We start from the raw sequence: 14,736 nt of genomic DNA on the forward strand, positions 1-14,736 counted from the left end.
CTGTGCGTCTCCGCAGCGCGCCTGCACGTCACGGTACGGCCTTCCCATCGCCTCTGATTTCAATCTAGGTGAGAACGTCTCCATTCACATGCAAATAGCTCTCCAAACACTCGGTCTCACACCTCTCGCCTCAAAATTGTTGCTTTTTCCCCGCCCTGTACTAAACTGCTCTAATGCATTGAATTGCTAATATACTCTATGAATAAATGAATAAATCCTTTTTAAAAGTCATCATTTCGCGGCGCTGACGGGCTCCTGAGGATTCCAGATAAAGCCGGGGCGAGAGGGGAAGATGACAGACATGTGAGATGTGATTGTCTGGGAAGATGCAGTGTTTTACACTCCTCCCACCGACCGCACCGCCGGCAACAAAGAAAATATGAAAATACTGCCAAACGTCCCCACAGCAGCAGCAGAACCGACACAGGACAGTGAAGCAACACGAAATCAGAGTCACAGAATGACACAGGTTAAGTGTTTTATAGTCAGTTTTACTTGAGATACTGTATTTGAACTTGGAAAAGTAAATGTATTACTTTTTTTGACATATATTCAAGTGCAACTTAAAGCCTGTTTAAGATTCTTGAGTTCTTGGGTTTTGGATGTTAACGTGTTTGAGCTTTGGGACTGAAATGACAACGCTCCTGAACTTTCTCCCCTCAGAAACAAATCAACAGGTTTATGGTCATTCTTGTCTTGCTTTTTTTAAGCATTTGGACTTCTTGCCCCGCCCCTTCGTTGTGTGTGGTTTGGTGGACTTTGTTTAGCCTGAGCTGGACGTGTTCGATATCAAAACCATGAAAAATGACTTCGCTGAGTGAAAATGACTTTGATTCCAACGCGATTCGGAGCATTTTGAATCGGTGTTTGACAGGCTATCACAACTGATTAATGAGCACAAATTAAAAACTTGTTTCACAGATTGAAGGACAGCAAAGGAATGAGGTGTGGCGTTAAAAGACACGACTTATTGAATGAGGACACATATCAAGACATAGATATTTATATTCAGAGTGAGGAGAGAGCACGTAATGACCGCTGCTTCCAAAACCACAACCTGAGATTTTTTATATTTTAATCTTGTTTTCTGCATTCCTGTTATTAGATTTCATCCATTTTTCATTCTGTGGTGTGAATCTTGCTTTTAATACCAAGTGTCATCCACTTCAGTGAACATTCTGCGTTTGATAAAGAAGTCATTACAGTCGGATCGTGACGGAGTCGAGTGCAGGGACCATTTTTCTGAAACACTCCCTTATTCAGCTGAACAGGCCACATCTCCCTGAAAAGTGTGTTTGATGCCGTTAATAGGAAACTGTTTCACCGCCGCTGGATTCCACTGATCGGGACACGGCTGGCTTTCATGCGTCACTCAAGCGATTCACACAGCTAAGTCGCATTTGTCTTAATAGCGGGAGGATTGTTTGGAAGAGTCTCTTTTTAGGATGTATTTACCTTCCAGCGCTGTGCAGATGGCTCAGGCTGGCCTGGCGGAGAGAAACTGGGTCTGTTCGGAGCTCAGTGATGGAAAAAGGGAGGGCCCGGAGCTGCACGCCATCCTGCCCAGGGCTCATAAAAAGAGGCTGAAAGCGAGATATGAGGTTTGTTTGAAGTGAGACTTGAAATACGATAACAAGGCGTGTGGATCTAACCTGGTAAAAGCCAATATATATTTTTTTTCCGTCTGGAATTCAGGCTTTTTTTTAAACTGGCGAATGTTTGTATCGAACATTTAGTTTGGGTTTTATCTCCTTGGTGTCATAATAATAGGAGTTTTTATTGTGTGGCATGAATACCAATGGACAGCAGTGAGTGACGGTGGCAATAATGTGGAGAATATCACACACAGCAGGCACAGTTATGGACAAAACCATAATCGTCATCATTTTAATCAGCATTGACATCACGACCATTATGCATTGATCACACAGTAACTTCTGGGAAAACATTATTTTCAAAATGGTATTTTAGTTGCAGTTCTCAGTTGATCCAGGTCATTAAATTAAAATGAGATGCAGTTTAAATCCAAGATAGTCCAAGTCAGTACCACACTATGCCAGCAACACATTTAAAAAAACAATCAGGCTGCAGAGAGAAATATTGCCTTCATGCTTAATTATCTGCTTTTTGAAAAAAACAAACTAACTAACCCAAAACACAGGAATCAGTGCAGTACAGCGTCCGGCTGAGATCTGAGATCTGCATGGCAGAATCCTAAAGCGGCGCGTGAGAAAAAGCTTCCATGAGGTCTGAACCAGGTTTTCTGGTGATAGCTGCAGTTTGAAAAGCGAAGGGAACACACCGTGAAGAGAGAAATCTGAGTTATCAGCACAAAGTGTGCATGTCCAGCCTTTAAAACCCTCCAGCTTATCCGGAAAGGTCAGCGGGGCTGGGAGGCTGGGAGGCCGGTCGGCGTGGGAGGCCTCCGCCGCCGCCGCCGCCGCCGCCGCCTCCATCAGGACCGTCTGACGCTCGGTGAGGCAGAAGGAGCTGATCTGATGAGCTTCACTCCTGATGAGCTAATGAAAGTGACAGAAGCAAGGGGAAATCTGAACTTGGATCCGATCCAGACGGGAGAAATAAGAGAAGCAGGCGCGTCACTGCTGGCACACTCCGCCGCTCCGTGCTGCAGGGGAAACCATGAGCACAATTAAAGAGCCGCTGTTTTACACAGTAACGGCTTTCCTCCTGTCACCACTCACCTAATGTCTGCTTTAGCACCTCATTTGACTCGCTGTTGTTTCTGAAAACCTTTTTTTTTCTTCCCTTTAAATCAAGTGGAGGGGGGGAAACGAACTTGCTGCAAAGGAGACTCTTCTGGAACATTTGTAATTTAAACGTTGGTTTCAGAGAGGCTCATTTTCTTGAGAAATGTCAAAGCTGGCATCTGCACAGCGGCACAAACATCCATCTGGAGGGAGACGAGGGAGGAACACTATTGGCAATTTTATAGAAAATACAAAGTCAAAAATCAGAAAATGACTATCGGAGACGTTTTTTTTTTTTGTTTTGTTTTTTTGTGGTGCGTTAGCACTGGAGTAAAGCAGCCATCTGTCTGAATGTAACGACAAACCTGCAAGAGAAGCTTCTGTGGATGCTTCAGCTGAGCAAATATACCACAATACCAGGTGAATGTGTAATGATGTTTTAAAAAAAAACTAATTATTCTAAAGTTATTCCATTTGTATATTGGTGATTTCTGGCATGAGGCCTTTTATATCCGTGGAGGCTGTGAGAGATTGCTGTTTTCTCTGCTGCTGTTTAAATGAGATTTTCACATTTCAACGGAAACTCGGTGGACATGACTTGTACTCTGTGATATAGCTGCTACAATAATGAGCTAAATGCCACATAATTACACTATTGTAGGGTGTTATTTACAGGTAACATTCACTTAAAGTCAATAAAACTCACGAGTCAAAGCAGCAGCAGGGATTCCTCCGTCAGTTACCGGCTTTATGAAAGGACACAGTGTTCGTTTGTTTGGTTTTTGCTGCTTTCAGACTTCAATCAAACTGCATCGAATTTCTTTTGCAAATGGACTGAGAGCTCGTTTTCCTCCTCAGGGTGACGTCTTCCACCTGTTTGGTTTGCACCGTAGTGAGTGTGGAAACACTTGGTGTGTTACTGATGAACTGTTCCATTAATCTTGGAGCAGCGTTGGAAATAAAGGTTATTATAAAGCAATTAGAAAGCAGTAGATCCATCCATCCATCTTCTCTGCAGCTTCGTGCAGCTCAGATCAGCTCTGCAGGCCGCTGGATTCGTTTCCAGCTGACTGTGAGCGAAGGCAGGATCCAGCTTGGACAGAGCAAACACACACACACACGCACACACACACTCACACACATACAGGCAATAAACCTCAAATGTATGTTTTTGGACTGTGGAAGGAAATCCATGCATGTACAGGATGAACATGCAAACTCCACTCAGAGAGGCGCAGGACTCTGACACACATGTGCAGCATTGACACAGCCACTGTTACTAGTTCACTAAACTCCTGTTTGAAAGCGAAAGGGTGCTGATCCCGACTTAAATCTACCTTGAGTGCCTTTAATGACGAACTAGTATCTCTTTAGAAATTATTAAAGTAACTCTCGAGTGAGACAAGCAGCTCTCTGGGTGATCCAGTCAGACCCTTCATATTTTTAGTTTTTCACTGCTGTTCCTTTAACTGCTTTTTCTTTTTTTTTTCAACGTCTGCTACACTGTAGTTCATATTAAAAGAAACTGGAGACACTTAGTATTTTCTCCTTCCATTTGGATCCTCTGATATCAAGCAGGGCCGCATGCTTGACACTGTTCTCCATGACAACTGCAGGCATCCAGCCGGCGGCTCTACAACCAACTCCAACTTCTAATAACGGTGAATCGGCAGACGTGCGAGGCTGGGCCGAAGGGCCGGACCGGCTCCGCGTCGAGCGATCGCGCAGTCGCTGTCGTCTGCTGAGGGTTTCAGAGCGGTCATGTTTTTTCATGCTCTCTGGATGTCAGGTTATTGGGGAGAAAAAAAAAAATCAAATTAAGGAGGGGAAAAAGCAGTGCACGCTTGTAAAATGCAGGTGGTCTGTAATCAGATTCCACCCTGACCCCCAACCGGAGCGCCCAACCACAGCAGGCGTTTTTTAAATCCATTACAAGGATGAGTAATGATGTTCCTGCTGGCACTGCGATGCTCTTCCTGTCTCAAGTGTTTGAAAAAATAAATAAATAAAAGGAAATAAACACGAACTTCCAGCTGACAGACAAAGCAGCCGCCTCCATTAGAAATCCAGACGAGCGTCCACGTTTCTCTAAATCCCAGATTATGAAAGCCGGTCTTGCTGCTGCCATGAAGTATTATTGAACATGTATGTTGTGTGGGAGTTTCTCCTGCGGCTCCACAGTCCTGAAAAACCAAACCTCAGCATCTTCTAGAGGCCGCGGAGACAGATTATAGCAGAGATTCATGGCTATATTAAAAATGCACGTGCCATGTGTGGTATTGATTCCATATCCATTCCCTCTTTGTGCAGAGGCCCTGAAGCGATGCTGTGGAGATTTATAGTGAGATATGATGCACTTGGTGAAAAGCCTGATTCCAATGCAGCAGAATATAACTGCATGAATGGATGGATGAAGCCTTAGACTGGATTACACTGGGGAGAAAAAAAAAAAAAACCCTTAGTTTTTAAAGACGGATCAATAAAACCAAGAGAATTTAAACTGTTCAGCCATAACATTATGAACACCTGCTAAAATCATGCAGCATTTCTAAAAACTGCAAAAACAGAGAAAAGGTTTCGTTCTGATCTGAAAACCACATTTTATTACTGAAATACCCACCTGTTGCAGGGATGGTTTGACTGATTACAGCAGATAACATCTTGAATCCACTCTTACTCTGTTTCTCTTTTTTAAATTGACATTTCTTCTCAAGCAGAAAAGAGGATAACAAGCACGTTTGTCAAACAAAAATTAGATTCTGACTCACGTTTCAAGAATTTCCCGCTGGGATTATTCAAGTGTTTCTATTGTAGTGCATTTCTGTTATTTGTTTACCTGATAAACCTGTGTAATAGTGAGACAGGTCAAGATTTATAATCTAAGTTACACCATGTTACAGATGCTCATGAGTCTCAGCTGTGATTGGACGGTCGCTCTGCAGAGGTACTGTAATGAACGATAAACTTTCTCTGCTTTCTGGCAGTTTGTGCAACCTGGACCATCACACACACAGATGCACACACACACACACGGATAACAGTACTTTCCCCTCATGTCCACGTCTTTGTGTTGTTAAAGAAACCTGACGTCCAAACTTCACAGAGAAAAGTTCTCAAACCCAAATGGGAGTTTTCTAACCGTCGGTGTAGAGCGCAACAGCACAGAAAAAAAATCTAACCTGTCTGTGAGTTTTGACTGGAAAATATCCATTTTGGCTGTTTAGTGAACCTAATGACTGCAGACGCCGGCGTTGCGGTGCTGACTGCGTCCTCTCAGGCTCCTGACCTTTCGCAGCCACTTCCTGACCAAACAAAGCAAGCAAACCAAAAAAAAAAAAAAAAAAGAAAAACCCCACAAACAGTGTTACTCAATAAATAATGAGGTGATTTGTTCACCACAAACTTCTGTGTTATAGACCAAAGTTCATTAGCGCTGTGGGGCGCGTCAGCACTTTACGCGTCGGTAAAGGCGATCCATCCCCGCGGCGGCATTAAATCAACAGCTGAAAGATGCTGAGGGCTATTTTGAAAACATGTTTTTATTCGCTGGCCAGCATGGCCTCGTTTCTGAAGCCTGAAGCTTGGCTCAGCCGTCCGAGCGGTGACGCAGCGCTCCATCCCTCGCCTCTTCGTAACTCTGTTTATTGTCATTTCTGACAAAATTGCGTCCAAATCGGATGTGCAAAGTGTATAAATATGTTTTTTTTTTTTTTCTTGCACTAATGCGTTTCCTCTCTGCCCCCCCTCCCTCTCTGTTCTGTAATTGTTTCCTGCAGGTATGCATCGTGCAAAAGAGGGACACAGAGAAGATGTACGCCATGAAGTACATGAACAAACAGCAGTGCATAGAGAGAGATGAGGTCCGAAACGTCTTTAGAGAGCTTGAGATCCTTCAGGAAATTGAACATGTTTTTTTAGTAAATCTCTGGTGACTATCCTATGTTTTTACACTTTCTGTGTGGCCTGATGTGTGTCGTGCTGCTTTTCGTGCGTGTGTGCGCTCACCTTTTCGACGGGGGTGCATGCCTGCCGGCCTCCCGACTGGCTTCATGTGCTTTGTGTGAATATCCTGTCTGTTGTTGTGCATGTACTTCATTCATTGCATTCAGCACAAAGAAATTTAAGAAAAGCTATTTTCAGGGCTGCATGTTATGTCGCAGATTTATCAAAATCATTGCCAAAAAAAAAGACTTGATTGCTTTAAATTGTGTTTCCCTGCTTGATGCTCTGCAAAAGGCATCTTACATATGATGCAAAAGTGTTAATAATCACAATTTATTCCCTGAAGATTAACTCACTTCATGCCTGCTGACCACATTGCAGAAATCAGAAGCACAAAAATCAAGAGTGTCGATAAATTGCTACACTTCTGAAACGCTGCTCATGGATGGTGTAAAAAAATGGAGAAGGAGCCGTTGTTTTGGTAGAACAAACATTCCGTGAGATATTCATTCATTGTGAACCATGTTGCTGCAGTGCTCACTGTTATCATGCAGCCTTTGATATCCTTTATAAAGCTACAGTCAAAGACACAATCTGATGACCTTTAGCAGTCACGACAGTTGTGTAGGATTATCTCCTGACATTGACAAGTTAATCAGTTGACCCGGGACTCAGCGATTGGCCTCTCGGTGCTGTGAGAGAACAGGTTATCATGTTTTCATGCACGCTAAATACAACAGTACTGTAACTGCAGCTCCCTGCAACGTGTTAGGAAGTGAGTTTTAACACCTTGGACCTTTGAACCCCCTAATAATACATCACACTCCGTTAATTTAAAAGCTGATTTCTAACAACCAACTCGCTGAGCTCTGACACCACTGTGAGTTTGTCGGCAGATGCTGAATGATTATCAATGTTTCTCCACAGCAGCGGCGTGTTGATCAAAACCATGGCAATGAAACTGTAAATGTCTGTTTACGGCTCAGTTTTCAACCTGAAATATGTGTTTTTAGATGAACTCGAGCTTTTTCATACAAAGTTAAGTCAGAAGCATCATTTAATCTGTGTTTAGTTAGTAAGAAAAAAACGATTAGCGTAGCACCTTGGCAGAGTGATAAAAACAGAAATGAAATCAGTATAAAAATAGAAGCATCATGTAGTAAAACTGATAAAATGGGAGCAATAGCCAAGACACAGAGCAGTGAAAACACACACAAAAACAATAAGCGGAATACGTAAAATTCAGCAGCTACAGGTCAAGCAAAGGCCTGTCTGAATAGAAGTGTTTTCAACTGGCTCATAAAAGTTTCACAAGACTCGACTGATCTCAGCTGTAGAGGAAGAGCATTCCACAGCTTGAAAGGCACAGTCACCACGGGATTTGTACTTGGTTTGAGACCGCAAGTAGTTTTTCAAGGGCAGACCTGAGAGCTCTTTTTGAGGCTTCAGAGTGAAGGAGGTTGGTTTATATACCAGGGTGTTTGATCATGCAAGGACCTGAAGATTAGCACCAGGGGATTGGACAGGGGTCATGTGGGATCTCCGGTTTATTTCTGTGCAAAAGGTGAGCCGCTGCATTTTGGACTGTTTGAAGGTGGTTAAGAGGCGACTGACGTAAAAATTGACGTCATATTAATCGAAATGAGAAGAGACAAAAGAAGCATGGAAGATCATCTCCAGTTCTACCGTAGATTCTGAGTGATGTTACACATATGGAAAAATCAGGACCACGAGGCCGTATAATGACAGACTGGTTAAAAGACGCATCAACATTAAAGAGGCAAAATAGATTTATTTGTCATCAGCACACAAATTATATGATTTCCATAAAAATGGCTAATTGTCTGATCTAGAGGCAACAAATACAATGAAAACCGTATTGTACCCAGGACAGAACCCTGAAGGACACCAGAAGACCGAGGGACTGTGTTGGATATCAGTGACCCACCAAAATAGACAACTTCCCTATGACAGAGTTCGGATGAGAACCAGTTCAAACCTGAGATACTAACAGCGTCAAAAGCAGAGCCGAGGTCACAAAATACCAATAATGAGCATTCCCCATCGTCTGCCGCCGCCATCAGAAGATCCTCAGTGACTTTAGTGAGAGCTGATTCTGTTGAATGCTGTTTATGGCAGCCAGACTGGACTGGGTCATACCTGCCATGTACATCTAGAGCAGCTTGTACCACTGAACCACAGAGGCTGAAACTCCAGATCCATGTGTTCAGGTGACGGCTGGCTGATAAAACAGTTTGAAGTTGAAAATTTGTGTTTTAAATGCTTTGTTTCAACACATAAGCTGAGGGTAAGAGTTAGGGTTAAACACGTCAGGCTGTTGCACCGATACCAGCTGTGGAGCGTGCCGTACATGTTCTTCTGATATCTCTTGAAGTACGATAGTTTTTTCGGAAGGCTTCATCCTGAGTTGGATAAAACTGGAAAGACAATAAGAAAAGATAGTAACTCCATGGATCCTGTTCAATTTTGATTCAGATCTTTATTCTAAAGTGTTCCAGAGATCTGTTTACATGACAATGTTTCAGCTAAAAATGACTGTTTTTTTGCATTTTTTTGTTTCAGAAAAGTTTTGAAAATGATGTCCGTTTGCACTGAAGTTGGAAATTATGTAGTTTTCATGTCAGATTTCTGAAAAGCTCCACTTTGGAAGTTGTTTTCCAAAGTTGCATTTGCAGTGGATTCGGCTAAAGTTGAGTAAACAGAACTTTTGTTTTTTTGCAGTAAATAGGGGGAAAGAACAAAAACAGAGGTACAAGGTCATGAAAACATTTTCCTGATTCTTGTTTTTGTGTACCATACCAAGATTTTCTCAGAGCTCAGACGTTATCTCACATAAAGATGCCAGTGACCCACTGCTGCCATCTATTGCTCAACAGCAGTACTACATCAATCTAAAATATCGTATCTTGAAACAAATTCCTCTCAAGAAACAAACCTCTATTGCCCCTTAAGAAACAATTTGTACAGGAGAGCTATTTCTGGATATTAATTTAGACTGGGGGCCCACGGAGCACACATTTGATAATTACTGCGGTTTGAAATGACCTGACTCTTCCCTTGAGTCTGATATGTGGAATGGAGGCTGCGTTCATTATTCAACACTCATCTCCAGGCGGGACACATTTTCTAAATGTAATTGGGGACCTGGCACGCCATTCACGGCATATTACACAAAGCACTTTACTCCCCCCCCCCCCCCCCCCCCCCCCCCCCCCCCCCCGCCCCCCGTAATTGGTGGAATGAGCCTATGAGTGCATGTGCCTATCTGCTCGGAGCGATCGCCGCCAGAATTTTGTTATTCACAGTTTCCGTGGCGAACTGATTAAGTGTGGAGGGCGGGCGGACGAACCGAGGCAGCCGGGTCCCGGGGTTTTTGAATGGTTTAGGTTCAGTCTGCAGGATGTTTTCACCTCATGAAGAAGACACTCCACCAGAACAAACTGAGGGCTTTTTAATGAGCGTACAGTAGTAGCTGTGTGTATTTTTTATAATTCCCTGCAGGAGCGCAGCACTGCCAAAGCCTTCTGTGTTCTAGTTTTCCGTGTGCTGTGCCGCTCCGCTCTCTTCCTCTCACACTCTGGATCCAGCACTTTTTCTCGATGCCCATTAGTGATAAAAGCGCTCATTGGCGGCTGTGTGGGAACAGGAATCTTCACACCTCCTCTTTTTGTTTTAAGAAGCTCCAGAAAGTGCCTGTCTGTCTTACAGAGAGGACATAGCAACCGCATACTCATCCAGATTTCCTCTTTTTAAACTCATTAAGTGGAAATAAATTTTAACCAGATCTGGAATAGCTTGTGAGGAATTAATGAAGATTACACAAAGAACTGACCGTTTCACCTGAGTCAAGTCTTGCTTGAGGTTTACACAGAACCGGTTTGTCATCAGATTCTGTTTTTATGTGATCGCAGCGAGACTTTCTAGTTTTCTGTCGATGTGACTGACAAGAGTCCCTTCAAAACATCTGCCAACATTAGTCTGTAATCTGTCAGGTTGAAGGACGGCTGTGCAATTTTTCTGTCAACAGTCAATCACGGGAATTATTCGGCTAAAAACCTCTGCAAAGCCAGGTTTGAGACTGTCCACATTAGAATGCTGGTGGGAATGCGTTGAGACTGGATTGTGGTCAAAAAGTAGTCGTGTCTGTTTTGCAATGATAATGAGCAATTTGACACAAACTGAAGTCATTCACCTTTCGGTTATTCTCATGAATCTCAGTTCTCCAGGCGTTTAGATAGCTGCTGTTTCTACCCGTCCCTGAAAAGGTGGTCTTCCGGTCTTCCGTCCGGACTGGGTTCGTAGCATCTGTTGCAGAACTCCTCCTCCTCCTTCTTTAAGACTCTGGCTGTGCGTTGGGGGTCATTGTCTTTGGAATGAATTCGGCTGCGATGTGACACTTTCTCTTCAGCTTGGTTTCTGCCTGTGGGCGTTTGAGCCGCGCAAACAAATGTGTTGATTAAACCTCCACCTAAAAACGAAGAACACTAAAGCCTTATTCAGCAGTGCTCTTGGCTGGCGGATTGCTTCATTCTGAATTGCGTGGGGTGCTTGGACTTGCTTTCCTTCTTGTACGTCTTGTTTTCTGTAACTGGGAATGAACCAGACCTTTAAGGACAGAAATATATCTGTGTCTGCTTTACATCAGTCGATTGAATAGAAAATCTAATTTGTCTCAGTGGTTTAGCGGTCCCGAGTCCTCACCAGACCTCAGTGCTGTGCAGCTTTTGTTAAAGCTATCATGGTAGAAATCAGGTGGCTTTGTGAAACGGCAGCATCTCATTGCGATCCCTCCTGCTTCTGGTTGGGTAGCGCTCTTAAAAAGTGCAGGCTGATCGCTGTCAAATCTGTAGGAAAAATAAAGGCTCACAGTGAGGGATGCAGGAGGCGTTATCAACAGGCTGCTACCGCCTGCTGCCAAGCTGTGTGACAAGTGTGATATGCCAGGTAAAACCAGCTGTTATCTGAGCCGGATGCAGCTGCAGTGGTCTGAGAGCTTGAACTGTGTGTGTGTGTGTGTGTGTGTGTGTGTGTGTGTGTGTGTGTGTGTGTGTGTGTGTGTGTGTTTCAGATTATTCCAATGAGCTGAGATGTGTCTCAAACCACCAGAGAGAGGTCAAAACAATCTCAAAATCACTTTTTTTTTTTGTCTCTTGCCACTTGTTGTTTGTGACATTTAAATCTTTTATCTCCTTAGAAATGAAAGACACAGTTTAATGCTTTCTACTAATGCTGTGTGAAGAGCGCAGAAAAGCTTGATGTGTGTGTTTAAACTTGAAATGTATTTATGGTGGGTCTTTATCTGAGCACATCTCGTCCTCTGATATGATCATCCTGAGGTTCCCGTCATGTGTGATGTATTGATACAGCTGTGTCAGCATCGCTAATCTCATGTGGAAGGAGAAGTTACACAAACTTGCTAGAAATAGGATTGAAATAAGATAAAGTTGATGGAAAAACAACAGGTGATGCTTTGACCCTACTTCAATCCACATATGCAGATGATATGAGCTTCTGCAAACCACCTCCAGCCTGATCCAGATGCTCGGGATGCAGTTTATTGGACAAATGTGCACTTTATTGGAGAAGCGCTGTTAAGTTCCATAGTGAACCAGACACACCGGCCAGGGGCCTGTGGTGCCGTCCAAAATCCTTCACATGCCTCTGATAATATGGAAGACACCGTTCAGGAAGCGAGTGTGTTGCTCACCGCTACAGTCTGCAGACTTAGCACCTGAAGTAAACGTTCATCTCGCTACTCTCAATCTTTGTGCCAAATTATGACCGAAAAATAAACACTACCAAGGAGTTTCATGTGGTTTTACACATTATGCTGGTGAACTACTTTGTGTACAAGCTCGATCCAGGGATGAAGTGACGGGGCCGAGGCTTCCAATAAAACAGGGACCAACATATATGTTTGTTAGAATACTGTATTTTTGCTCAATAAAGCCGATGTGCTGTCAGAATGTGACCAGATACACAGTTTAAATTACTCACATCCTCATTAAATAAGCTCTGGGTATCGTCTTCGGGGACTGAAGTCTGGTTATGATGAGTGCGCTCTCTGGAAAAAAAAAAAAAAAGCTTCAGAAGAAAAGAAATTTTTTTTCTGCCTTTTAATGCTGGATAGAGGAGAACACAGAGACATAAAGAAAATCGATTTCTAGCTGAAGTCTATAGTAAGTTTTGTTATTTCTGCCCCAGTTTTTGAAATACTGTGCGGGCATGTGTGCGTGACGGCGGCAGCGCAGGTTATTTGTTTTCCACACCTGCATACATCTCACAAGCCGCGTGCTTCATTTATCTGCTCCTTGAGACGCCTCGGCCGGGCGGCTAATGAGATAGGACTGATGAGAACGCTTGCTTCATCTTGCCGTCGTAGCTCGTGCCGTATAACCACTCAGAAAATAATTGGTTGGCTGGATGGGCGCGCTGTGCAACCAGTACACCCCCACATCCCACAGTATTCATGGGCTCGCCGGGCGCTGTGATTCTCAGCACTTGGCCTTCGAATACTTTGGGTATTATTAATGGATGTGGAGTGGACCAAATGGGATTGTTGGGAATTACCTATTTCCAGATGCAAACGAGAGAAAATAGAGAGAAAAAAAAGAAACCCATGAGACGTATCAGCTTTGATGAAGCTTCAGAGGAGCGATTTTATTGATATGGAGCCAGAAAGGAGCTGAAGAGAGAGGCGGCCGGAGTCGAGAGAGGAGGAAGAAGAATCCACCGAACGGCTGTCAAAGGAATCGCACAGAGAGAGGAGGATTCATGGAGTCAAGAGGAGGGGTGCGCAGGACGGCACCAAGAAAGTATTTGGCACTGGTTTGTTTTGTGAAGGAAGAGATATGCAGACTAAGAGGATTAAAGTTTTCTTCAGCCTCTACCTACACACACCAGGTTGCTTTTCACTGAGACCTGCCGAGTTTCCAACAGCTCCCTCTGCGCTGCGAGAAAAAATTCATTACAAACCACACTGTTAAAGCCCACACTGAGTCCCAACATCGAGGAGCTGGGGAAAAAAACCAGTAGTGAGCTGGGCGGATGTCAAGCTAGCAGCACAGTGACACACCTGAGTGACGTATAGAAATGCAGGATTGAGTGAATGGATTACCCCAAGATGAAGCAAAAATTACCCATCATCTGCTCTGCACGACAAATCCACATCAGTCCTCATCAGGACTTGTGGCACGGACCTCTTTTTCCCTCGGGATGTTTGAAACCCCTGAAGCACGGGGCTGACCTCGGCTCGCCCAGCAGGCCGGGCATGGCGGCGGATCGGGTCTCTTGCTCCATAGAGTATATTACATCATTATGAGAGCATGTTTCTGCCTTAAGCGGTACATCACAACAGATCACTCTCAAGCAGCGTCGTTCGTTCTCCCCGAGGGCCCCGAGACGCACCAGTAAATCACCGCCAAATGGACGCCGCCGCAGCGCCGTTGGAAACTGTTGAAGAATGGCGGCGATGGCTGCGGCGGGCGTTGTTGTCTCGGCTGTCGTGAAAGACTTAGAGCCCTCCCAGTCCCCCTCGGGATCGTCTTAAAGGATTTCAAAGGTTGCAGAACCAAAACAGGGGTGAGTCATGTGGAAGGAGAGCGTAGTGCCTGCATGGCGTGGTCCGTTCCTCCGTCAGAAAGCGAGTGAGCAGAGTGGCGGGGATGGATGTGGCCCATCCTGTTCAGCCTCCATTAGGGATATTGATTTCGGACCTGAATGGAGCAAGGCCTTGGGAGACCGTGGAGCAAATTAGCGTCCATACCCCCAGTCAGCAGTTATAACAAGGAGGCGGGGGGGCTTGCCTTTTAAAGGTGAAATATGGAATTATTAGCAGAGTTTCTCCGGTAAATAATTATTTTACCTTCGACTTGCAACCTTGAAGGACTTTGAGTAAACTGACCCACAAACTGCTTTTAAAGAAGAACTTTTTAGTAGGACAAGGCTTTCAGAGTGTACCTTGTGAAAGCAGGCCAGCGGAGGTGTCTTCAGGCGAGCGGCCGGACGCCGCTGTGAGGAGAGGCAGCGCTCACTCACACAGTTGTTGTTGAAATCCTCGGAGGAG

General features: G+C 44.3%; 1 protein-coding gene across 1 annotated transcript in view; it reads left to right on the forward strand.

Annotated features, from left to right (window-relative positions):
- The window catches only part of stk32c (serine/threonine kinase 32C), an 88,373-nt gene that overhangs the window by 48,102 nt on the left and 25,535 nt on the right, over positions 1–14,736 (forward strand). The window contains exon 3 of the mRNA XM_030106189.1: positions 6,485–6,636. Coding sequence (XP_029962049.1) covers positions 6,485–6,636 — 152 coding nt within the window. The remainder of the gene's footprint in view (positions 1–6,484; positions 6,637–14,736) is intronic.

The sequence above is a fragment of the Salarias fasciatus genome, chromosome 13 (genome assembly GCF_902148845.1).
Source record: "Salarias fasciatus chromosome 13, fSalaFa1.1, whole genome shotgun sequence".
NCBI lineage: Eukaryota > Metazoa > Chordata > Actinopteri > Blenniiformes > Blenniidae > Salarias > Salarias fasciatus.